Genomic DNA, 23249 nt, shown 5'->3' on the forward strand with positions numbered 1-23249 from the left:
GCTGTTTTGAAACCCTTTGGAAGAGAAAGTCTTTTATGAACCATGTCAGTTATCCTTTTCTTGCTTATTTTTCAGGTGAAACTGTTCTTTGAATCTCTTAAGGCCCAAGGATCACATCTGGAAATTTTTCAAATTGTTCTGGAAACCATATCCAAAAATATTAAGTGGCTGGAGAAGAATCTTCCCACCCTGAGGAATTGGCTACTGATTAGTATTTAAATGGTCAATAGAAACAGCACATCAGATGCAGGCTGTGTCTACATGAAGTGGGCAAAGCTCAAGTTAAAGTCCGAGATAGTTTAACCAGTGAGAAGCCTCAAGAAATCAGCCAGCACAGATACCTGTGCTCAGCTATCATCTCTAGCTGACAGATGTATGATGCTGCGGTGAGGGAAGTCCAGTTCAGTAGCCTATTTTAAAGTAAACTTTGTGAGTAATGGAGATATGTAGAAATGTATTGATAAATATAGCTGTAATAGTTTAGCTGCAACACAGACGGTCTACAATGCCCGACATTATGCAACTACAACTTTGCTTCTTTGTTGTTTTTTTTAAACCTTACATAGAATCCTGGAATTAGCCCAACCAGGTTACCTCCAAGGAAACACAGCCAATCTGCAAAAAAATCTTTCTTTTGCATCCTTCCATCTTCTTACTCTCCAGCTCCCTCAACTCAGCCTGAATGGTTTAATTTTTACCATTCATGTAAAATCTGAATCAAATTATGAAGCATACAGATGAAGAAAACAGAGACTTTATCACCAAATCTCAGATTATTAGAAATTAGATGTCAGGGTTTATCAAGGAAGCCAGGAAGGCCTCTTGGCTGGAGCCTCACATTCATGAAGAGCCTCAAAAGTAGACTCTTGAGATCATCTCTAAATGAAGTTAAATCTGTAGTCACAGAGGTACAGGAGAGAAAGATGACACCACTTTAATCCATGTACTATTGCATTTTTAATAAATCTTCTGAAAGTTGCAGAGTTAGATCATACTATGGTGTATATTTTGGATTAAATTATGGTTTAATGTAACTATTTAAATGTATAATTATATTTTCTAACCCAGTTTTGGCATGTCTTCATATTTTAAGGGAAACTCTTGATCTCTAAAATGCTTTTCTAGATGCTTCCCTTAATTGTTTGACTAAGGTATTAGGAATAAATAAAGAAAACACCACTCTAAATACAGGCAGTAAATTTAATAAAGTAATGATCCACATATAAACTATAAATGTTCTAGAAAAATTTGAATTAATACACAGATGATTGGCTTATCTGGGTTATGGAAAGAGGCTGGGATTATCTGGGTAGGAGTGGGGTGACAGGGTGTTTTCTAATCCATTTTAAAGTGATATCATGAAGGTCTATAGCCCTTTCTCTGTTGCCATAGTCAGAGACAGGATACAGTTTGGATGGACCATGGGCATGACCCAATACATGTTTTGTTAAATTTGTTTTAAAATCATTTCTTGGAGTCTTTGAAGCACCTTTGACTCTAGATTTGACCTGTTCATGGCCCTACCAAAGTTTGTATAACACCTAAGTGATATCACTCTAGAATTATATGTACTGTAGCATAAGGAAACTGAAAGAGTAAAGAATACTATTTTTCCACCAAGATAATATGTAAATTAAGCAGTAAATATGTATGAGTTTCAGTAGAATTGTGCCATCAACATTTCCATGAATAAGAAAAGTACTTTCTCTTGTGTAGTAATTTATCTACCATAAATTTCCAAGTTTTTAATTCTCTTCCTTTTAGTTCTTTATTTAAATACATTTTTAATCTCTCAGGTTCTTAAGAATTGAGTACAGAAAGTGGAAATTTTATTATTTGATGAGAATGAACATGAGAAGTATCGTGCCAATAATGTTTTAACGAATAAAGAGTTTTTTTTTTAAATGTATTGTACTTATTAGTGTGGTATTTCAAAACCTTTATGGTGGATGCCAGACCCCCAAAACAAACTAGGGTTTGGCTAAAGTTAGTTTTACTTTCTTTTACCTTGAATGAATAAACAAGTTGTAAAAACATTATGTACAACATCATGAATAATGATGGAGTGAGTAGATACAACTTCTCCATGCTTCCCTGATTCCCCACAGAGGCACAGGGAAATTTTTGTGGTTTCCAGAGCCCACTCAGAATGAGAAACCTTCCAGATCAGGGTAGCCCAGAGCAATGACTTGCTCCCTTTTTAGGGTTTGTGTCAGGGAGACTAGGCCCTTCAGCCCTCAAGAGTCCAACTTACTACCGTGACAGTAATTTCTTGTCCTACTTCATGTTCATACTTCTGCATTTCATTCTTTGCTATGTCATTGGGTCTATTTGAGGTTCCAGAGAAGCAAGCCTGGCCAGGAACTACTAGAAGAGATCCTAATTTTCTGAGGGAAGTTCCTAGGGTTTTTCTTGGTTTTGTTTTTTGGAATTTTTTTGGGGGGAGGAGGGGTTTATTCCATTCCAAAATGCAAGGAAGGCCTCTAAATAGTCACGGGATCTAGTTTTCTACTTAAACATTAATGTCTACCAAGCACAAGTTTGTTTATAATGGCCACATTTTTACTCTGCAGCAAATACCTCTTTACCTAAATTCATTATGACCTTATTTCCATTCAACTATGTCACTATTTTTCATTCAACACGTAATTATATTTACAGACTTTAAATCAACAGTTTATTATATTGTCTGCTTCCTAAAACCTTAATCTCATCAAAGTCATGTTTCCAAATCATAAGGAAGAAAGGGTGAAAAAGATAATGAAAGAAGTGGGTTTGCTGGGTTGAAGCATATGTGTATTTTACATAATCTAATATTTTAATAGCTAGTGACAGATTATTTTTCTGAAAAGGGGTGTTAATTCACTTTCTTCTTACCCCTATATTCTTAGTTGTCGGTATCAAATATTAATCTCTTGTATCTAGTAATCCTTTTTCATAGTAAGGTACAGTTTCTCCAGATACTTACAAAGCTATGTCACTGCTTTCTTTTGATTCGGTATTTGCTTGATACATCTTTTTGTACCCTGTTACTTTGAATTTTTCTGTATCCTTCAGTTTCATATGAGTCGTTTATAAACAAACTATACCTGAATTTTGTTTTCTATTATGTTCCCCACCTCAGGCAGGCCCAGGCTTTGTCCTCTATCCCCTCTGCTCTCAAAGGCTTAAAAACTGAAGCTTCAGATGCCGTCAAGGAGAACATTGACTTCAGCCTTCTGCTGACCCCTCAGGTTTCCTGCTTTCACTTAGTTTTTTATCCATGACTATTCCTTACTAACTCTTCAGGTCACGAATGCATTAAAATAATTTAAAAATATATTTCATTCTACATTTTTAGTTATTTTTAGCAAGAAGGTTAGTCAGGGTACCTACTCTAGCATATTCCCAGAAACTATAATAATTTATTTTCCAATATGCAAATGCCGAACACTTTTACATAGAGGCTCCTGAGGATGGAAACTGGTTGGTGGTATTGACTGTGTAGTATTGATGTCTCAGAAATAAAGTTGTGGGTGCCTAATACTGTATCATACTTAAGAAGTTAGCAGTATAAACAGACCATTTGTTCAGGATTTAAATCAGGAAAATTTTTCCAACGTTCATAACGAGAAATGGTTAGAAAGTCTGAGAAATGCAGACTTAACAAGATAGAAAAACCTTTCTATGTCTCAATCACTTCTTCAAACTTAACTTCAACCATAACTTCAAGATCTTTTACTAATTTGTTCTCCTTTCCCCCGAAGTCCTCATCTTCTACCATACTCCCAGATAAGGTCCAGTAACCAGTTTTCTATTCTCAGTCTATGACTCATTAATTCTCATCTTTAGGTATTTACACACATGATTTCCCACACTTCAAAGTTCATGCCTTCCACTGTTGAATTATACCATATTTCTTTCTTTCAATACAATATTTCAGGTTCATGCCTCTGTAAGGAGTTCCCATGTTAATACCACCCAGCATGTTCCTCTAGTCATCCAAACAATACCTCTGTTATAATTACAAACCTCATTTTTAAGTAGGCAGAGCAAATTGTCTGTGAAAAGACTTAAAAGGTACAAAGGACATTATTTTTCAGTTTTAGAACTGTACTCTCCTTTAAAAACTGTTTTCTAATAAACTAGTAAGATTGGAAATCCTAACTCATTTCTAATATTTTGAGTTGGAGTTGGAATATGGATAAATAAAACATTCTAAAAACTTAAATATGGAAAGAGGTGGGGAAGGGAATGGGGGAACTTTTTCTAAAAGAGAAACAGTTGTCTCCATGGTATAAGGCTACTGATAGGTAATTTTATTTTCTTTCTTTCATTTTTTTTGAATTTTATTTATTTATTTATTTATATTTTGGCCACGTTGGGTCTTCGTTACTGCACGTGGGCTTTCTGTAGTGACCCCAAGTGGGGGCTACTGTTCTGTGCGGTGCGCGGGCTTCTCATTGCAGTGGCTTCTCTTGCTGCGGAGCTCAGGCTCTAGGTGCGCGGGCTTCAGTAGTTGTGGCACATGGGCTCAGTAGTTGTGGCTCGCGGGCTCTAGAGCGCCGGCTCAGTAGTTGTGGGCATGGGCTTAGCTGCTCCACAGCACATGGAATCTTCCTAGACCAGGTCTCAAACCCGTGTCCCCTGCATTGGCAGGTGGATTCTTAACCACTGCACCACCAGGGAAGCCCTTATTTTCTTTTTATTCATACCTCCAGATGTAGAGTCAAAGAGTAATAGCAGAAATCTTAGAAGGACGAACAGAGTATTTTAGCTGGTGAGGGGGTAAACAGGTAGAGATATGTCAGCTGATAAGGATTAAAGAAAAGATCTGGTCTGAAATAAGTATACACAACCTATGTGATCAAGACCGAATCCATAGGAGTCAGACCCTGTGTCCTGAGTAAGTTAATTTCACTCACACTCGGGGGGCTGAATTAGGTCACTTAGGAAACAATGAATAGGACTTCCCTGGTGGCACAGTGGTTAAGAATCCTCCTGCCAGTGCAGGGGACACGGGTTCGAGCCCTGGTCCGGGAAGATCCCACATGCCGTGGAGCAACTAAGGCCGTGCACCACAACTACTGAGCCGGTGCTCTAGAGCCCGTGAGCCACAACTACTGAAGCCCGTGTGCCTAGAGCCCATGCTCTGCAACAAGAGAAAGCCACCGCAGTGAGAAGCCCTCACACTGCAACGAAGACCCAACACAGCCAAAAATAAATAAATAAATTTATAAAAATAATGTTCTATATTCTAGAAATGCCATTACCAGGTAGGAAAAGCTTATTATTCTCCTACTTTCAGTTAACTATTTCTCTGGGAAGCCTAGGTGTTTAGAGTTGAAGTCCAAGTGAGTTGGCTCCCCGGTCTCACGGAGAACCCAGAAAAATAACACCTGCAGTGTTGGCCTTGCAAAGTCAAATCTAAAAAGTGCTGCCTAAACAAGGAAATTCATGGACTTTTTTTCCAAAATACATCTCCCCTTATCCAGCAGCCTTTTCTTCTGTAACTCCACCATTACAGATTCATTCCTTTGGGTTAATAAAAGTTAAAATATTAAGCTTTAACTCATGCTTTAGTGCGACTTTGTGTTTTTAAATTAATATTTGTTTATAGCTAGCTGACAAAAGGGCCTTAAGGAGAGAAGGTCCTGAAGCTGGAAGAGAGGACTGGGGGAGTGGATTCTGGAATGAAGGCAATACCCCAGAATGGACTGGTTGGGTAGGAAGCTCTGTAGGGCAGTATCTCTTACTTATTTATGGGTATTGTATACCGATGGCATTTGATAAATATGTATTGACTGTGTGAAGCAGCACCTTGAAGTGAGAAAAGAAAATAGAAAATGGGACCTCGGAGAACTCAGAGACAAACCTACTTGGCAATTTTGCATCAGATGGTCCTGCTAGACCATGATTGTATAGTTCAGTGTCATGTATTACGCATTATGTATATATCCTGTGTGCTGGTCTTGACTGGCCCAGTGTATTGTAAAGCCTTAAAAGCAAAACTTTAGCTCCTGTTTTGTTTTCAGTTCTCTTTGGTCTCTGGGCACCATAGGCACTCCACAGCCGTTGCTGACTGACTGACAGCCTGTTCTGGCAGCTATCAGCCAGAGGGAGGAAGAAAGCATCTGAGCCAGCCTAGAGTCAGTCAAGAATTACAGTCAAGTGTAATTTTCTGCATAAACATTACAGGACCTTCTCATGCTCAAAAACAAACAAAAATCTGAAGGACACATTTTATAGGAATGAACCTTAGCCACGCTTTTCAGCATAGATGTAAGAAATAAAGGAAAATGAAAACTGAATTAATATCTTCAGGAGTGTAAACATCTCCCTAGAAAGAATAAGTCAATCAAAAATTCCAGCTAGAGATCATTTCTAAAAATAGTTTTTATATCCTCTGACTTTTATTAAAGAGGGTCTATGGTTGTTTTTCACAGCTGAAGCAGGGCACACCATCCCTGCCATTTGCTGGCCTAATGAGGCCCCTTCTGATGCAGGACTTAGATATAAACTCGATACCAAAAACTTGGTTTCCTCAGGACCCCATTATTTTAAATTATCAGGCTAAAATAAGTCAGCATTATACAAATTTGTTTGCTCTCTCATTATACTTTGTGTGTCTAATCTTTTTTTGCATGCAGTCTACATGGAATTAAAGGTTTACAATTCACATTTAATAGTAACAGCAAATACCTCTTTAGTGCTTATTTTGTCCCAGTCTCTGCTGAAAGCATTTTTGGTGTGTTAGTTCATATTATCCTCACAATAATCTTAAGAAGGAGGTAGCTGCCCTTTGTTTGCAAAGGAGAAAAGGAAACCCAGGGAGGTTAAGCAACTTGCCCCAGTCAGAGACAATGGTTTTTAGTATATTTACAAAGCTGTGCACCTATCAGCATGGTCAGTTTTAGAACATTTTCATCTCCCCAACAAGGAATCTGTACCCATTAGCAATCACTTCCCATTCCTCCCTCCCTTCATTCTTAGGCAACCACTAATCTACTTTCTGTTTCTATAGATTTGCCTAGTCTGGACATTTTGAAAACATCAAATAATACAATATATGATCTGTAACTGACTTCTTTGTTGAACATTTGGATTGTTTATATTTTTTGGCTATTTTGAATAACGCTCCTATGACCATTCATGTACCAGTTTTTGTGTGAACATAAATTTTCAATTCTTTTGGGTACACACCTAGAAGTAAAATTGCTGGATCATATGGCAACTCTATGTTTAATCTTTGGAGGAAATGCCAGACTATTTTTCAACACAGCTACCTCATCTCCACCAGCAGTGTGTGAAGGTTCCAATTTCTCTACATCTTTGTCAACATTTATTATTATCTGGCTCTTTGATTCTAGCCATCCTATGCCTATGTCTAGCCAGATCATGAAGTGGTATCTTAACTGTGGCTTTGATTTGCATTTGTTTCATGGCTAGTAATATTGAATATCTTTTCATGTGTTTATTGGCCACTTGTATATCTTCTTTGGAGAAATGTTTATTCAGATCTTTTGCCCATTTTTAATTGGATTATTTGTCTTTTATTACTGAGCCGTAAGAGTTGTTTATATATTCTAGATACAAGTCCCTTGTGAGGTATGTGATTTGCCAATATTTTCTCCCATTCTTCGGGTTGTCTTTTCACTTTTGATGCTGTCCTTGGAAACCAAACTTATCTTCAACTTTGTCTTCTTTATTTCCATTATATAGGTGCTGTTATGATGAGTTGAATTGTGTCCCCTCAAAATTCATATGTTGAAATCATAATCCCCAGTACCTCAGAATGTGATGTTATTTGGAAATACGGATGGAAATGTAATTAGTTAAGATGAGGTCATACTGGAGTAGGATGGACCCCTGCTTCAATCTGACTAGTATCCTTATTAAAAGGGGAAATATGGACACAGGCATGCACACAGGGAGAATGCCTTGTGAAGACTGGAGTCATGCTGTCACAAGTCAAGCAACTGTCAGAAACTACAAGAGAGGCCTGCCTGGAACATATCTTTCCCTGGTGCCTTCAGAGGGAACATGGCCCCACTGACACCTTGATCTTGGGCTTCCAACTTCCAGAACTATGAGACAATAGCTTTCTATTTTTTAAGTCACTCAGATTATGGTATTTTTTTATAGCAACCCTAGCAAACTAATACAAATGCCTAAGATATTTTTCCATTTTGGTAGTTACTTTCAGTTCAAAATTCAAGGTTGAATAATATATCATTTCTAGGTTTGTAATCTTAGTTATATTGATCAATCATATGAAAAATTACATTGAATTGGGCTCTTCTTTACATTTCCTGTACAAGTGTCTTAGGGTTTTGAAAAAATTACCAAAATATTATTAAAATATATCAGTATTCATAACATTAAGCGGACCTACCTAACATTTTGGTTGCTTAACCCCTTTTCCTTTCTGAATAATAAAAATGATTTTGTCCAAGTGCTCCCTTGTTCCTCCAGATGAAATAAGGGAAGTGTGATCCTAGACTCTGCTTTGTCTAAGACACCAATCACAGGAACCCCATTTTCATTTCCAGGGACTGGCTTACAGTTTTGGCCAGTGAAACCTAAGAAGAGTTCTAGTAGGGTGTTTCTGAGAAAAGTTTCCTTGCTCTTAAGAAAGAGACATCAAAGAAAAGGTTCTTTCTTCCTCCCTGACACAGCCACCTTGTTGACTACACGGTCCTCAGACTTTCAGAAAACTGCTCAGAGAGTACACAGAGTGAGAAGCTGGATTTTTATGAGGTTGGGGAGCTCTGACTGTGGATGGCCTTACCTCTGCACTTGTTATGTGAGATGGTAAATTTGCATATTGTTCCAACTAGTTAAATTCAGCATTTTGGTTTTGTAGTCCAAAGCATCTGAGCTAGTATATAACTGCTCCTTCCTGATAACTTTTCACTTCATTTGGCTGAATCTTTTTGCTAAAGTCTAAGCTATACCAGAACTCTGTTGGAGAATTATTCTGCTTTCCTCTGTGCTGTAAACATTTCTTAATTTGATACAATTTCAAGCATCACAATTGATGCAGAGCATGTGTGCTGCAAATATTACAGGAGTAATGAGATACTGACCCCTCCAGTCCTTGAAGTGGCTGGAAACCTCATGGTGGTCATCTGTGTCCTGGCAGCAAGCTGCATCCACCATTTATTCAAGAGTGTTGAACAAATATCATTTTCAAACGTGTACACTGAATCAATGTATTTTTAATTATTTATTTCAAAATAATTAGAAAGCATATTTAATAATGCTACACCTAAATGTGACATGGAACTCAGTAAATTATATTGGAATATCAACTGAACGATGAAATAGCAGTCCAGTAGCCTGAAGTTAGCTATATTTCTCTATTTCATATCCCTCCCATGGATTATTGTCATTGACCTTAATTTCCCTGTGGGAATAGGGAAGAAACAGGAAACTCCAGAGCTCTGGTTTAGAACACAGACCACCTGAGTTCTAGTTTGTCTGCCACTGGACTGTGAGTAAATCCTCTAACCTCTTAGACTTCCGTTCCTTTCTCTGTTAAATGAGGTCTGGGTTAGCTGATCCATGGTATAGGAAGTGCTTTATTTTGATGAAAAAAAAGTTTCTGTTTTCACTGATTAGCACGTTTGTTGCTCCTTTATAAATAAATGCTGTTCGTTATTCAAGGAGCTCATATTTTCCTTTCATGCTATTTATTATATATTATAATTAGCCCTCCAAATTTTTGGTTTTCAAATGTTAAATGGTAGACATCAAAGATTCTGAAAATAGTAAATGAATATAGTAGATAATGTCACACTATCTCCTCTGATAGTAGATAGTTATTTCATAATAATTTTAAAGTATTATGCCCTTAACTAAAAACGAAGTTCTGTGTGGGAGGGTAGGAGGAGGTTAAAGACTGAAACATAATGGATTTCAGTAGTGAATTCGTGCAATTGTGTTCCCTCAAAAAGGCTTTGTGAAGTGAAATGTAAAATGGTATCCAAAAAATAAAAACCCAGAATCAAACAAAACAAAATTCACTTTCATTCTTTGAGGGTAGGTAGGATTCTGAAACATTTAGATTTTCTTTCCTCTTTTTACCCCCAGTACCAACCCACAAGCCTTTAAAAATGGTCCTTAATGAGGCAAGAGGTGGGCAAAGGGAGGATAAAGAAGTTATTTGTCTCTATGCCATAGAAATCTCAAAAGACATGATGATCCACCTGTATATGCTGGTGCAATGGTGAAGCCTTTTTACAAGTCTCTGTAGAACTGAAGTATTTAAGACCAAACACAAGGTAACGTGTTTCACACTTAAAAGCATGATAGACTCTAGCTTACAGGTGAGGTGAGGTGAGGGGACTTAACAAGCTGTGGAGTTTTAAATATCTCTAATACTAAGGGCTTTGATCGCAAAAATAACTCCAAAGGAACATGACATGACCTAAAATATAGGTAGCAGTCTCTTATCTAAGCAATACAATGTGTGGGGTCCTTTTAACAAAATCCAGCACTGCATATACTATATAATATTTGAACACTTATGTACCAGCCCCTGTGGTTCACTTCCTATTTTTGGTTCTGAAGTTGGGAGGGGGGCATTGAGGAGGCAGCCTAAAGGCTCTGATTATCTTTGACACAATGGGAAGAGAGCAGCTTTGAGGTATCATATGATATAGACACTTTCTCTGTACTGATCACAAACACACCACTCAATATAGAAATGTTCTCTGGAAGGGTTTTCAACGTTGCACGTGAACTAGAACTCAAAACATCATTGCATCCATTCACAAATTATTTATTGCATACTTATCTAGGGATTAGGATACAGCCCTCTAAGAAGGTAATGACCCTGACTTCATGGAGCTTGCATTCTTGAGAGGGAGATTGATAATAATGAAAGAACAAACAAAAACATTGTTTTAGACAGCGATGACTGTTGTGAAGGTATTAAAGCAGGGCTCAGTCTTTTTAGAGTAGACCATGTGTGGACCTATTTTCGATTGTGTGGTCAGGGAAGAGCTCTCAGCAGAGATGACATTTGAGTTGAGACATTAAAGACAAGAAGGAACTGGCAGGTAAGGTACCAGGCAGAAGGAACAGTTCTTGCACGAGGAACATGCAACAGGAATGACTGGATGTAACTTGGTGACTAACAGCCAGAAGGCCTCTGTAGACAAAGTATCGTGAGCACGTGTAGGAGATGAGGTCCCAGAGTTAAGAGTTTCGCTTTTATTCTAAGTGATCGGTATCCACTGGAGGTTTTAAAGCGAAAGTGCGTGGTTTAATACAATCGACACTTAAAAATACAACATTGCAAAATACAATACTGCACTTCGATTTTACTTCTTTGAAACCTAATTTCTAATTCCCACGCGGGTCAAACAACACCGCGGGCATCCCCGTTTGCCCGGGCAGTTTGCGCTCGACTCCAGCGTGTTTGCACCCGACGCCCTGCCGTTGACAGCCTCGGAGGAGCGTGTGACAGTTGGCAGGCGCAGTGTGGCATCGCGGGAGCCAAGTTGCTGCTGGGGCCAGGGCTGCGCTAGGGGAGGAGGGAAGAGGGACAGTTGGCGGTGGCAGCGCTCTGGGAGGGTGAGAACTCCGCAGCGTGGCGGCGATGCGCACGCTGAGCAAGAGATGAAGAAGCGGGGCCCCGACGAGCCTCCCGGGGCTCACGGGGCCCCTGGTTATTTCATCCCGAAGGTTCGCTGTGCCTACCCGGGTTTGCCACTGGAACCAATGGGGGCTGGGGGCTAGGGCCTGGGGGCTGGAGGCTAGAGCGCGAGTGCTGTGCGGCGGGGGCGACCAAGAGAGTTTCTGCTTCTCCGGCCTAGCTCTGCCTGGCCTGGCCGCGGGCCGCAGAGGCGGCACCTCGGGGAGCCGCAGGTGTTGATTGAAGGCTCGGCTGGGCTGCCTTCTGCCCACATCCTGCGGCGCCCGCGGCCCCGGTAGATCCAGTGCCGGGTTTTGTGATCCGCCTGCACGTAGAGGCCGCGCCCCGAACCGCTAGCCCGAGGACAGGACCCCGGGTGCCCTCTGCTCCGCTGGGGTCCCCGCCTCCCTTCAAGTCTCCAGGCCACCGAACGCTTGGGACCACTGTGCTGTGAGCGCGCAGCCCTACAGACACGACCCACAGTGTGTGCTCCCTCGAGCCTTGGCGGAGTGAGCGCCCGGAGTCGGACTCCCCAGGGAAAGCGAAGCTTCGCTGTCAGGGGAACGACCTTCGCTCGCAGCCTCCTACTCTGCCTTCAGATCTCGGCTACAGTGGCACCTCCCAGCCAGGCTTCTCCTCACCAAGACATCCGAATTAGCGACCCACTCATTCTCCATCACATCACCCTAATTTAATGCTCAACAGGGCATTTATTTCAGCCTCGTGTGTCTTGTGTTAGTTTATTGTCTGTCTCTGGAATGTTTGCTCCACGGGGCAATGACCGTGTTTTACCGGCGCGGTGCCGGGTTCCTGACGTCTAGGGCCCGGCGCGGCTGGACGCAACTGGCCATCACATTTGCTTGATGACTGACCGCTGTTCTGAGCACTGGACGAGACAGAGCCGCCAGCCTTTCTGCCAGGGGCGGACTTGATCCGGCCACGCCCGCGGACCCGCCCCCAGATCTAACCCGCTCCTCTAGCTCCTCTCCCAGGAGTCAGCCAAGGCCTGTGTGATGCTTTTTCCTCTAGTTTCCCTCGCTCTTTCTGCAGCTGTCGCGAAAACCCGGAGCGGCGGATCTCAGAGCGGGCGGAGCGGCGCCGCCCCTCGCGGCACCTCCCCGACAGCCCTCGGCGCCGCGCTGGGCATGCTCAGTCGGCAGGGCCGCTTCAGCTCTTGGAGTAGAAAGCTTGGGCTCTCCGGCTGAAAGGAGCCGCGGCGGGGGGAAAATGGAGCCCTTCACGGATGGTGAGTGGGCGGCCAGAGGAGCCAGGGCCGGGACCGGTGCTCTCTGGTGCCCAGAGGGTCGTGGGCAGTCGTGACACGCGAGGTCGAGCTGCAGTCGCCCCCGCCGCGGTTTTCCCGCGAGCGTTTGGGGGCGGTGGAAGGGGACCGCGGGAGGCAGTTCGAGGCTCGGGGGAGGGGGCGGGCGGCAGCGGTCGCTGGCCGGGGGCTGGCGTGAAGGTCAGCGCCGCCGCCTGCCCCGGGTGGGGGCGGTGTCGGGTGCGGCCGGCCCCCACGCTCCGCTGCGCGCCCAGGTGGGCGAACAGCAAAGTTTGGGCTGCTGTGCGCAGAGGATGGGGCAGCGGGAAAGTTGGCAGCCTGGGTTTGCCCCGGGTGAAGGGGGTGTCGGCCATGGCTCTGGGGCAGGAAGGGTTAAACCGCGACCAAACCCAACTTCTGTGGCGCGCTGGGAGCTGTCCCCCCCGTCCTTCAGCGAGTTGCTGGTGTGACTTTTCCTAATAGGACGGGGTGGGGGCTTGGCAGGTTAATTTAGTGGAAGGAAGAGAAACTTGCGGAAAGGCTTGATCACCCCTGCTGGGTGCCGAGGAGGTTCCTGCCGGCATTGCCACCCTCCCGTCTGTTGCGGACGCACTCCGCAGGGCGTTCAAGCCTCGTTTCCCTAGCTCCCGAGAATGTCAGTTTTTCAGTCGAAGACTCATTAAGTATCAAGGGTCCGTCACGGTGATAGCACAGTGTGACTTGAGGCAGGAGTCAAAGCAGGAGCCTGCAGGATGTTCTGCAAACAGCCACAGCCCTTTACTGAATGGACCGAACAAATCCCACCCTACTTAAAACGATGGCTTTTGTTTGGACCAGAAGTGCCAGAGTCACAGTGTAGGGGTGAGATGTCTTACAGTTTGCGGCGTTGAGTATATGGATTCCCTTTTGGGATAGAAAGTAGGAAAACTGCCAGTAAGGGAGAATTCACACTAAAATGACAGGGTTCACTTTCTAGTTGATATGTGTTTTCCTGCGGGTGGTTGGTTACTTAAGGTAGATATCAGTAGTTTGTCGCATTAATAGAAAACAAAATCTATCCCTGTTTGGGTGGGTCCGTTGCCACCCAGGAGACAGAAACGTTGTCCAGTATGTCCTAAACCCTAGCCAGACGTTGTTGTATGCGGTGTTTCATTCATGGGACTGCGAACTACTCGTATTCTCCCTGTCCCTAATTCAGAATGCTTTATTCTACTGCCATCTTCCTGCCTGTTTAATTAGGCTTAATGATGACAACTTTAATTCTGAATTTTCTTTCTCATTCAGGTTCTATTTGTAATTACTAAGGCTCTAAGAATAGTCTGGTAAAGTTACTAAGAAAAATAAGGAAGATTTGAGCTGAAAGGAAGCTTAGAGACCATCTAGTACTTTGGTATAGAATATGTTTAATACAAATCCTTAAATCCCTTCCAATGAGTATTCCAAGGCTTTTTCTTTGTTCTAGATAGAAAGCTTGGAGATTCCGTGTTTGTGGGATTTTAAACGAGAAGTTTCCAATACATTAAAAAAAAAAAAAACTCACAGCAAGGCTGAGTCACCCAGTTGGTCAAGATTTTTGCTAGCTGATTTGGTGAACCTGTGCCTACAGAATTAAAGTACATTCTCAAGTCTTAAAATTGGGGCCTTTTCTCCCGTCTTAGAATAGTTTTAGAATATGCTTCTCTAGATGTGAATATTTGCAAATTGTCACATTTGGGAGGGCAGTGGAAAAGCCCCAGAGAGGAGAAAAAAAAAGAAGCAATGCTTCAACTTTCATGTAGGAAATTGGATTTCTAATCCTTTCCTGTCTATCTTCCAGATTTTTCAGAGTCTGTGCTGGAGACAGTTTAGCAATGCATCATTTTAGTTAATGGATTAATCACTCCTTATCTAGCGTCCTTTAACAAGGAGAGTAGAAACTACAACAACTAAAGTCAACAAGAAATTAGGTCCTAGCAATTTGAGGTGCTTTTCAGGTTTAAGGTGGACTCATTATTTATTTCAGAACTTTTGAAGAATAACTGTAGAATTTTCTAGTGTCTTCAAACAGGACAGGGTATAGTGTAAAGTATGTTTATCTTTGTACTTAATCCTTTTGAGTACAAAGAATAGGTACATCTAATTCTCCCATAGGTCTGGGTGTTCTGGTGCAGAGTATTCCATTACCCATAGAATTTATTATTGCAGGGTTTATCAAGTTTGGTGTGGGCTTTTGTTACACATTTATTCTCTTTCAATAAAATCATCACCACTTACATTTTCTCATATATCCCTGTATATGGAGAGAGGTGTGAGAGCTTAACAAAAAAGTTTCAGTAATTTGGGACCCACGTATCTTTCAGTTAAAATCTTGTCAATGATTTCACCGCCTGAAAAGGGGTAAATTTGTAAAGGAGGCAAATGTAGTTTGTTTTGCTAATTTGGTTTTCAGTACTCATCTGTTCCAGTAAGGCTTTTTCTACTTTCCGTGTTTTCTGTCAAAAGTTGCTTCAGGTGTGGCTCATTTTTCTTGGACCCTGCTCTCTGCCTGCTGATAATGGATTTATTTGATGACCATCCTATGTTAACCTGTTGAGGTAACACACTGCTGTAATCCATTTAATATGCACATCTCCAGAAAGGATAAGGAGGCACCTTATTGCCAAGAATTTCCATTTGGCTCAGGAGATATTTTTGGTCTTGCCCTTGGTGGGGACTCGTGACTATTGTGCTGAAGACTAGATATCCAGTCTGGCTTTGGATCTTCGATGCTTTTTTTATGGGGAGAGAAATGTGCTGGACTAGTACTCAAGATTGGTTTGGTAGTAACTATTATGTTCTGTTAGGCAGGTAGAAGTGAAACTGTTAGGGAGCAGTGATTGATATATTACCAAAAACCAAACAAAAAATAGATAGCAACTCTAGAGGTCTTTTGATAAATGTACTAGATTAGAGCAAGTAATTATTTGATGACCACCTAGTTTTATTTGTTCTCATTTGCATGCAGGGTTGGGGTATTTTAGAATAATTTAAATTTATGTTAAGGAATGGAAATACAGAGCTCACCCTCAGAGTCTGATTGAGGAGGTCTGAGGTTGGGTCTAGGAATCTGCACTTCATTTTGAGCATACTAGAACTATTCACCAAAAGGGAGCTTTTGAGACGTTTACTAGATAAGCAAATTCCATATGTATATATTTGTGTGTATATGTGTGTATGTATTTTTAAATGCTTTCTAGTTTGTGGTATGGCCCAAAGTAAATCTTCAGAGGGTGGAAGAGGATGATATTTTGAAGCTCCAGCACTGAAAACATAATTTAAACAGTTTTTTTTTTTCCCCAAAGCCCCCAGTAATCACTTTAGTACTACAGCCTGGTGCATAATCAAACAAGGGGGACTTTCCTGTCTTATAAAACTATTTTTTTGTTGTTTTCAGATTGGTATCCAAGTGCAAGTATTTCCCAACTTCCAAAATGGGAAGTCTGGACAACTAATTAGATATTCAAGGATTGTAAGGCAGTATAAAATTGTGATTTCACCTTTTTAATCTTACAAATAACATTTATCCTATAGGTATGCATTTGTTTTAAATTTCTTTTTAGCAACTATCAAAAATGTGAGCTTACCACATTCTGTTCATATAGTTTTCTTTTGTTCTGTGATAACTTACCATATTGAGAAAAAAAAACCTTAAAAATAGAAGATAATAGTTTCTCTATGATGGGATATAAGTTAAATTCTGCTTTTATCCTTCTGTCTTAAGTATTTATTTCAGTTAAGGGAAATAGGAGTGTACTGGATTTGAAAGTTAACATCATTTAATAGTATACGATTGAGGCTGTAACTAGAAACCAATCCAGTTTTTAACTGGAAAGCAGAGGTGGAAAAGTTCTTCACTTTACATAACAACTTCCCCAAAAAAGTATCTTGAGACAAGATAAATAGACAGCATATTTTAGAAACAGTTAAAACCAGTGATTATCATTTATCTGTAGATGATTCTTGAGAACACAGCTTGAAAGAGATAGAACCATAAAGATTGGTTATAAGGAAATTATCATATAGAAAATAAGCAAGGGGTGATTTCCTCCTCAATAATTCAGTCAGACACCATTTTTGAAATGCCTGTTTACAAGTAGATTTTCTGCTAGACACAGTTACAAAAAGCCCCACAGACCTGCTATCAGTTAATGCTAACTTCAGTAAGAGAAATGAAATGGAATAATCTAGTTTTATTTTCATGCTAATATGAAAATAATAGAATATAGAAGAATATGAAAATAATAGAATACAGAAGAAGAAAATATAGAAGATTTCTAATTATGAAATAAATGTACAGGATTGTCTTTATAACCTGTTCATATAACATCTGTCAACAATAAGTTTACATTTCTACTGATTAAGTATAACACTCCTGTTAGAAAACAGCCTCATTTTGACTCTCTATGAAAATGTTAGGAGATTGAGATATAGAGGAGTTTAGCCAGAGTTACCCCAGAAGTTGGGATGGAGCTAAATCAGGCCTGTGGTTCTTGGCACTTGAGTTGAGGAGGACAGTGCAGCCATGTTCTGTTAATTAGCTTGTCTTGAAAACTGTAGGTGGTTGGAGTTGGAGCTAATACCACTACACATTTCCAGAATATCATTAGAGCAAGCTGAGAAACAGGTTTTGTTTTGTTTTTTAATTTGAATTCCTAGATATGTACCTTTTAAGAGTGTTCACTGGAAACTAGGAATGGGAATGAGGGAAATTTTGGAGCCCTTGGTGGTAACAGCTCCTTTTTTATCCAGTGGTCTTTGTAGAGAAGGCTGCTCATTGCCCTGGTGTTTCTGTGCAGTAAATGTGACAGTAAGAGTTCCTGTGTCTATGAAAGAGTGGTCAGGATTCCCCTGTAACCTGATTCATTGTTGTAATCCATTTGTGATTATCCTGGGAGTGCCTGTAGGACTCTGAATCCAAAGATCTTTGGGGAAAATTGGGACGTAAGAGAATTAGTGATGAAGGTGAGAGCTATGTAGAGATTTAAGGTAAGGAGGAAACTGATAGGCAGAGATTTTCAAAATGGTCATACATTGGAGCCTTGCAAGTCTTTGGCTTGGAAATGAGTCTCTTTTGGCGAGTAAGACACTGTTGTGTGAGGTTGAAAGATAGAGTCAAGGTTGGAAAGGGGAAGTAGGTGGGTCTGGTTGGACAAAAGGAATGGAGGGGTGAGAGGATGAATGAGTTAAGACTGGCATTTGGAGGCCCTAGAAGGAGATAGAAAACATTTGCCATGAGTTTAATCATACTGTGTGCTTCTCTTTCCTAGTCAGAAAAGTCATAGTTACTTGTAAGTTAGTACTGTTCACTTTCCTGAATGTTTCAGATTTCAAGAAAAAAAAATACAGAGAACTGTTGAGCCGTTGACCTTGTGGGACCATCGTGGTGGCAGTCACTGTTCTTTATTGCCTGGTTTTGTTTCACCTTTCTACTGATGCTTATGGTTGAACAATGAACCAGTTTTTAAAAAAATTCCAGCCTTGCATCTAAACTAGAAATCAGTTCATTTTCCAAATAAAGAAAATTTAGGCTTCCAAGGGAGTTTGAAAAAACAGTGGAGAATCAAGTTCAAATGTAGAAGACCCTTTGAAGCTCTTTTCCTTAATGAAGGTCCTCCTGGGAATTCCTCCCACTTAGTTAAAGAATGAAGTCACCAAAACAAAACTCCAGCCAATTGTCTGGACTTCAGTAGATTGGGGGATTGGATGGTTCAGAGTCTTCTTCAGACCTCTGGTTCTATTGGGGAAGGCCAAGCCAGAGATCTGGGAGGAAGGGTGTTCAAGGAGGTTTTCTGATGTTCTACAGGGAGAGCTTCATAAGCTGGGAGAACAGGAGAATGGGAAGTGCATTGAGAGAACTGGTACCTCCGTGGGTTGGATGTGCTCCTTTCCTTCCTGGATCTCACAGCAAATGATGACCAGGACTGTGTGGTAGTGTTTCCCAGACAACTGCCTCAGGTGTCATTTGGTGTCATAGAGGAACTTTCCGGCGGTTAAGGACGCTTTGGGTCACAGCTGAAATTGTTATTTTATAAGATTTAAAACGGTTGTTAGAATATTCATCACCTCAACAACATGACACCATTCCAGAGTTCTGTTTAGAGGAAAAATGGAGTTTAGTGGGAGTGATTAAGGAGAGCTCAGTGTTTAAAAGATCTTTCTTTAAGTTGGTGTTAGTAGTGTGATTTGAAGACAGAAGTAGTGTAATATTTGTCTAGTTTCTTCTTGTCCCATAATTGTCAAAAGGGCCTCAATGGTTAAGTAAGCCCCTTGGGGCTTGGTGGGAGGAACTAGTGTGTCCTAGATATATTAAGATCGTGCCTGTTAAGTTTGGGCTGGTTTCCCCTTACACTTTTAGCAGTAGTTTCTCTGCTCTTTAAACTAAATGCTTAGTACCTAAACCTTTTGGGGCACTGACATTGTCCTTTCAGTATCTAGATTGGACACCTAGATTAAGAAAACAGCTCAAACTGAGGGTAGAGTGTTGGGTGTTTGTGGGAATAAGAAATGCATTGCTGTTTAAAACAGCAGCCTCACTTCCATCTGCATCCACACAAGCTACCGAGACGCTTAGTAATTTTCCATTTGGAGGAAGCACACAGAAAAATAATTCAATGTAGGAAGGAGGGTCTAGTCTGACTTGGAGATTAGATAAAAATGATAGTGTGCTGAGTTGGATAGAAACAAACGCACATTCACTAAAGTGTAGCTAGCCTAGAGTGCAGTTGTTCATTGCCGTTGGGTACATAGTTCTGTTGTAATTAATTGCCAATTTGGGAAATGCTATTGAGATAAAGACTTGAAGAACTCATACATAGAAGCTTTTCTTGGCAAATAATCAAGTGACAATAACTATTGGTAGAAAAAGTGTGGTTACAATCCCAGACTTATGGATAATCACTATTTAAAAAAATAGGTTCATGATAATCAAACTGGCTCTCAGTAAGTTGTATATTGATGGCAAAGTTTTTGCTATAGATTTGGTATGATTATCATTTACTTTGTGTTTTATCATTCTGATGGAGAAATATTTCAGAATTACCAATAAAATAATTATTTGTTCAAATCCATCTGAGATCAAGTCCAGCAAATTTATTCACCAACTGAAGTATTATCTAACTCATAAGCATTCTGTATATTGAAGAGTTCTTATAAACTTCTGCAGATCTCATGCAGTGATATGCACTCTCTGTTAAATCACTCATAATAAAACTAATAATTTATTATGCTGAATGCCGTTTTTCGTGTTAACTAAGGAATTATGCAGTTAAGATTTTTTTGAAACAATATCCAGGTAGTTGGTGGAAATAAAGATAAACTTTTTAGCTTTAGATTTTACAAAGGTATGTAGCTTTGCCTGAGAGATTAATGAGCATAAATATTTAGTCATCAATGACATTTTCAATTACTTTTTATAGCTAAATCTTTCTAAGAGGTGCCCTGAGGATTGTCAAGGACTGTGGGACCTATGTTATGAGGAAAGATTTTTAGAAATATTTTGTAAGATAAAGATTATAAGTTTGACTGGAGGGCATATTTGATATAAATATAAACATTAGGATAAAATAATTAGCCTAGAAAAGGAAAAGAAAATTGAAAATTAAGCTAAAATAATTTTATTTTCCCCACAAGGATATTGGCTAACTTTTAAGTGACTAAAATGGCATATCTTTATGTGAATTCTGATCATTGTCATAATAATAAATATAAGGATAAAGGAACTAAATGCTCTCAGTATTCTGAACTGGTCCATTTTTAGTCCATGGACTATTATGCACTGTTAACTTGATGCTGTTTGGTGTCTTCTAGCCAGAATTGTTTTTTTTTTTTTTTTTGCGGTACGCAGGCCTCTCACTGCTGTGGCCTCTCCCGTTGCGGAGCACAGGCTCCAGACGCGCAGGCTCAGAGGCCATAGCTCACGGGACTAGCTGCTCCGTGGCATGTGGGATCTTCCCGGACCGGGGCACGAACCCGTGTCCCCTGCATCGGCAGGCGGACTCTCAACCACTGCGCCACCAGGGAAGCCCCAGAATTGTTTAACTAGATTATTTCCTCTGTGGAATTGACACCGTTTTTGAGTGCTGTTCAGTAGAATTAAATGGTTATTGTTAGAACCTTGTACATTATTGTAAATTTTATATTTTCTCTTGGTTCTATATTAATTCCACTGTGGATAACAACCAGAGAAAATAAATGCAGAAATATATAGTACAAAAATTTTTGTAGAAGATGAGTGCTTTGGGCTTAATTCTTTTTCACTGAAACCAGGTAGTGCTGGGGTTCAAATCTACTTAATTATTTTCTTCTCTTTTTTTTGTTGTTATTTTCCCTTTTTTTTTCATTTTGAATTTCTTCCTGTTTACATCATGCTAATAATTTTTCTTCATCTCTTATTTTTATCACCAAGATTAAAAGTATAACAAACCAAAATTAGTTTTCCATGTCTCCTTGCTGCATTCTTCTGCACTGGGGAGTCAGGAGTGGGGGTCAGAGAAGAAGCATACTGTGAATGTTTTAATACAAATTTTCTTGCATACCATTTTAAACTACCTCAATTAACAGATTTTTTTAAATTTGTCTTTGACACATCCCCACTTAACTCTTTTTTTAAAGATAATAGTTTTTAAAAAGATACCCCCTCAAATAAATACCTTCACTGTATGCTAACTTAGTCCAAGCTTTATTCTTAAAGCTGGAGTACAATATGAATGCAGAATGGTCTCTGCCCTTGAGGAGCTTACATTCCAGTAGAATTAATTTTTTTTGAAGGTATACGGATGCACAAATCAGTACACTCTCTTCAAAGACTATCAGACTTTGAGAAGGACAGGCCCCATCCTACATCATTTTTCTTGGGTACATTTGGTTTTGTACTTTTATTTCATTTTTTTAAATTTAATTTTATTTTTTATACAGCAGGTTCTTATTCGTTATCTATTTTATACATATTAGTGTATATATGTCAATCCGTACTTTTATTTCTTCATTTTGGAGATCTGTCCATGAATCTACCTCATTTCATAAGACTACTGCATAGTGTAGCATAATAGTAAAGAGCAGGTCAGACTGCTGCATTCAAATCCTAGCTCCTCACTCACTAGCTCTGTGATTCTTATTTAAGGATATTACTGAGATGTTTTAATATCTTTAGTTAAAAAACTAAAATATGCACAGAAACTCAAAAATTTTTCTGATATTCACTGAAGTTTTTTTTTTTTTTTTTTTTTTTTTTAGTTTCTGCTTTATAACAAAGTGAATCAGTCATACATATACATCTGTTCCCACATCCCTTCCTTCATGCATCTCCCTCCCTCCCACCCTCCCCATCCCACCCCTCCAGGCGGTCACAAAGCACCGAGCTGATCTCCCTGTGCTCTGTGGCTGCCTCCCACTATCTATCTACCTTACGTTTGGTAGTGCATATATGTCCATGCCCCTCTTTCGCTTTGTCACAGCTTACCCTTCCCCCTCCCCATATCCTCAAGTCCATTCTCAAGTAGGTCTGTGTCTTTATTCCCTTTTTACCCCTAGGTTCTTCATGACTTTTTTTTTTTTAATTCCATATATATGTGTTAGCATACGGTATTTGTCTTTCTCTTTCTGACTTACTTCACTCTGTATGACAGACTCTAGGTCTATCCACCTCATTACAAATAGTTCAGTTTCGTTTTGATATTCACTGAAGTTTAAGGTACATGATGGTTTGGCATATTCCAGCCATGGTGAGATTTTGAAATGGTGAACATATGGTATTTCTTGTATCTTGTTTACTAAAGGCTTGAGGCTAGTATAAGGGAGGATTCTTTCCATTTTATATTTATTAACCATTATTATGCATTTGTAACACTTTCAGGGAAGTGTTGCCTAACTAGAGGAACTACTCATTTCTACGTCCAATTTAATTCTGGCTTAGGTGTGTTTTTCCTGTTCCTTCAAGCAAATGTAATATGCAACACCTCATTATTTGTACAAGTAGAACTTATTTCAGTCCTAGGTATTATATATATTTTGTCTGTTAGGTGGGGTTCAAATAGTGAGGAATTAAAGACCAAAAGGGGTAGTGTTAGCATGAGGATATAGAATAAACGTACTTCGTTTACTGGTAACAAGGCCTACAAATGTCATAAGCGTCACAAATGCAGACAAACATGTCTATAATATAATGTGTATTTAAATTCATACCTATTTTGTTATGTTTCCTCACAGGAAGCTTACTAAGAAGCTAGTTTTACTAGTGAATTTGTATTTCTGCTAGTGACAGTGACAGCCTTATTTTATTATTATTTTTGCTGAATAAATGTAACTTGGCAGCAGCTTTTGGCTCTAAGAATCTATTATGAATTATGGCAG

General features: G+C 39.9%; 2 protein-coding genes across 3 annotated transcripts in view; both read left to right on the plus strand.

Annotated features, from left to right (window-relative positions):
• ERAP2 (endoplasmic reticulum aminopeptidase 2) overlaps positions 1–1909 on the plus strand; it is a 39862-nt gene extending 37953 nt beyond the window's left edge. Inside the window, exon 19 of the mRNA XM_081230834.1 lies at positions 76–1909. Within this exon, the coding sequence (XP_081086960.1) occupies positions 76–219 (144 nt within the window). The 3' untranslated portion in view covers positions 220–1909. The remainder of the gene's footprint in view (positions 1–75) is intronic.
• Positions 1910–12728: 10819 nt separating this feature from the next.
• The window catches only part of LNPEP (leucyl and cystinyl aminopeptidase), a 108436-nt gene continuing 97915 nt past the window's right edge, over positions 12729–23249 (plus strand). Inside the window, exon 1 of one of the 2 annotated variants that reach the window (XM_081231840.1) lies at positions 12729–12869. In XM_081231840.1, the coding sequence (XP_081087966.1) occupies positions 12851–12869 (19 nt within the window). In that variant the 5' untranslated portion in view covers positions 12729–12850. The remainder of the gene's footprint in view (positions 12870–23249) is intronic. The other variant, XM_081231839.1, reaches the window with a different exon arrangement.

The sequence above is a fragment of the Mesoplodon bidens genome, assembly GCF_964165515.1.
Source record: "Mesoplodon bidens genome assembly, chromosome: 4".
Lineage (NCBI taxonomy): Eukaryota > Metazoa > Chordata > Mammalia > Artiodactyla > Ziphiidae > Mesoplodon > Mesoplodon bidens.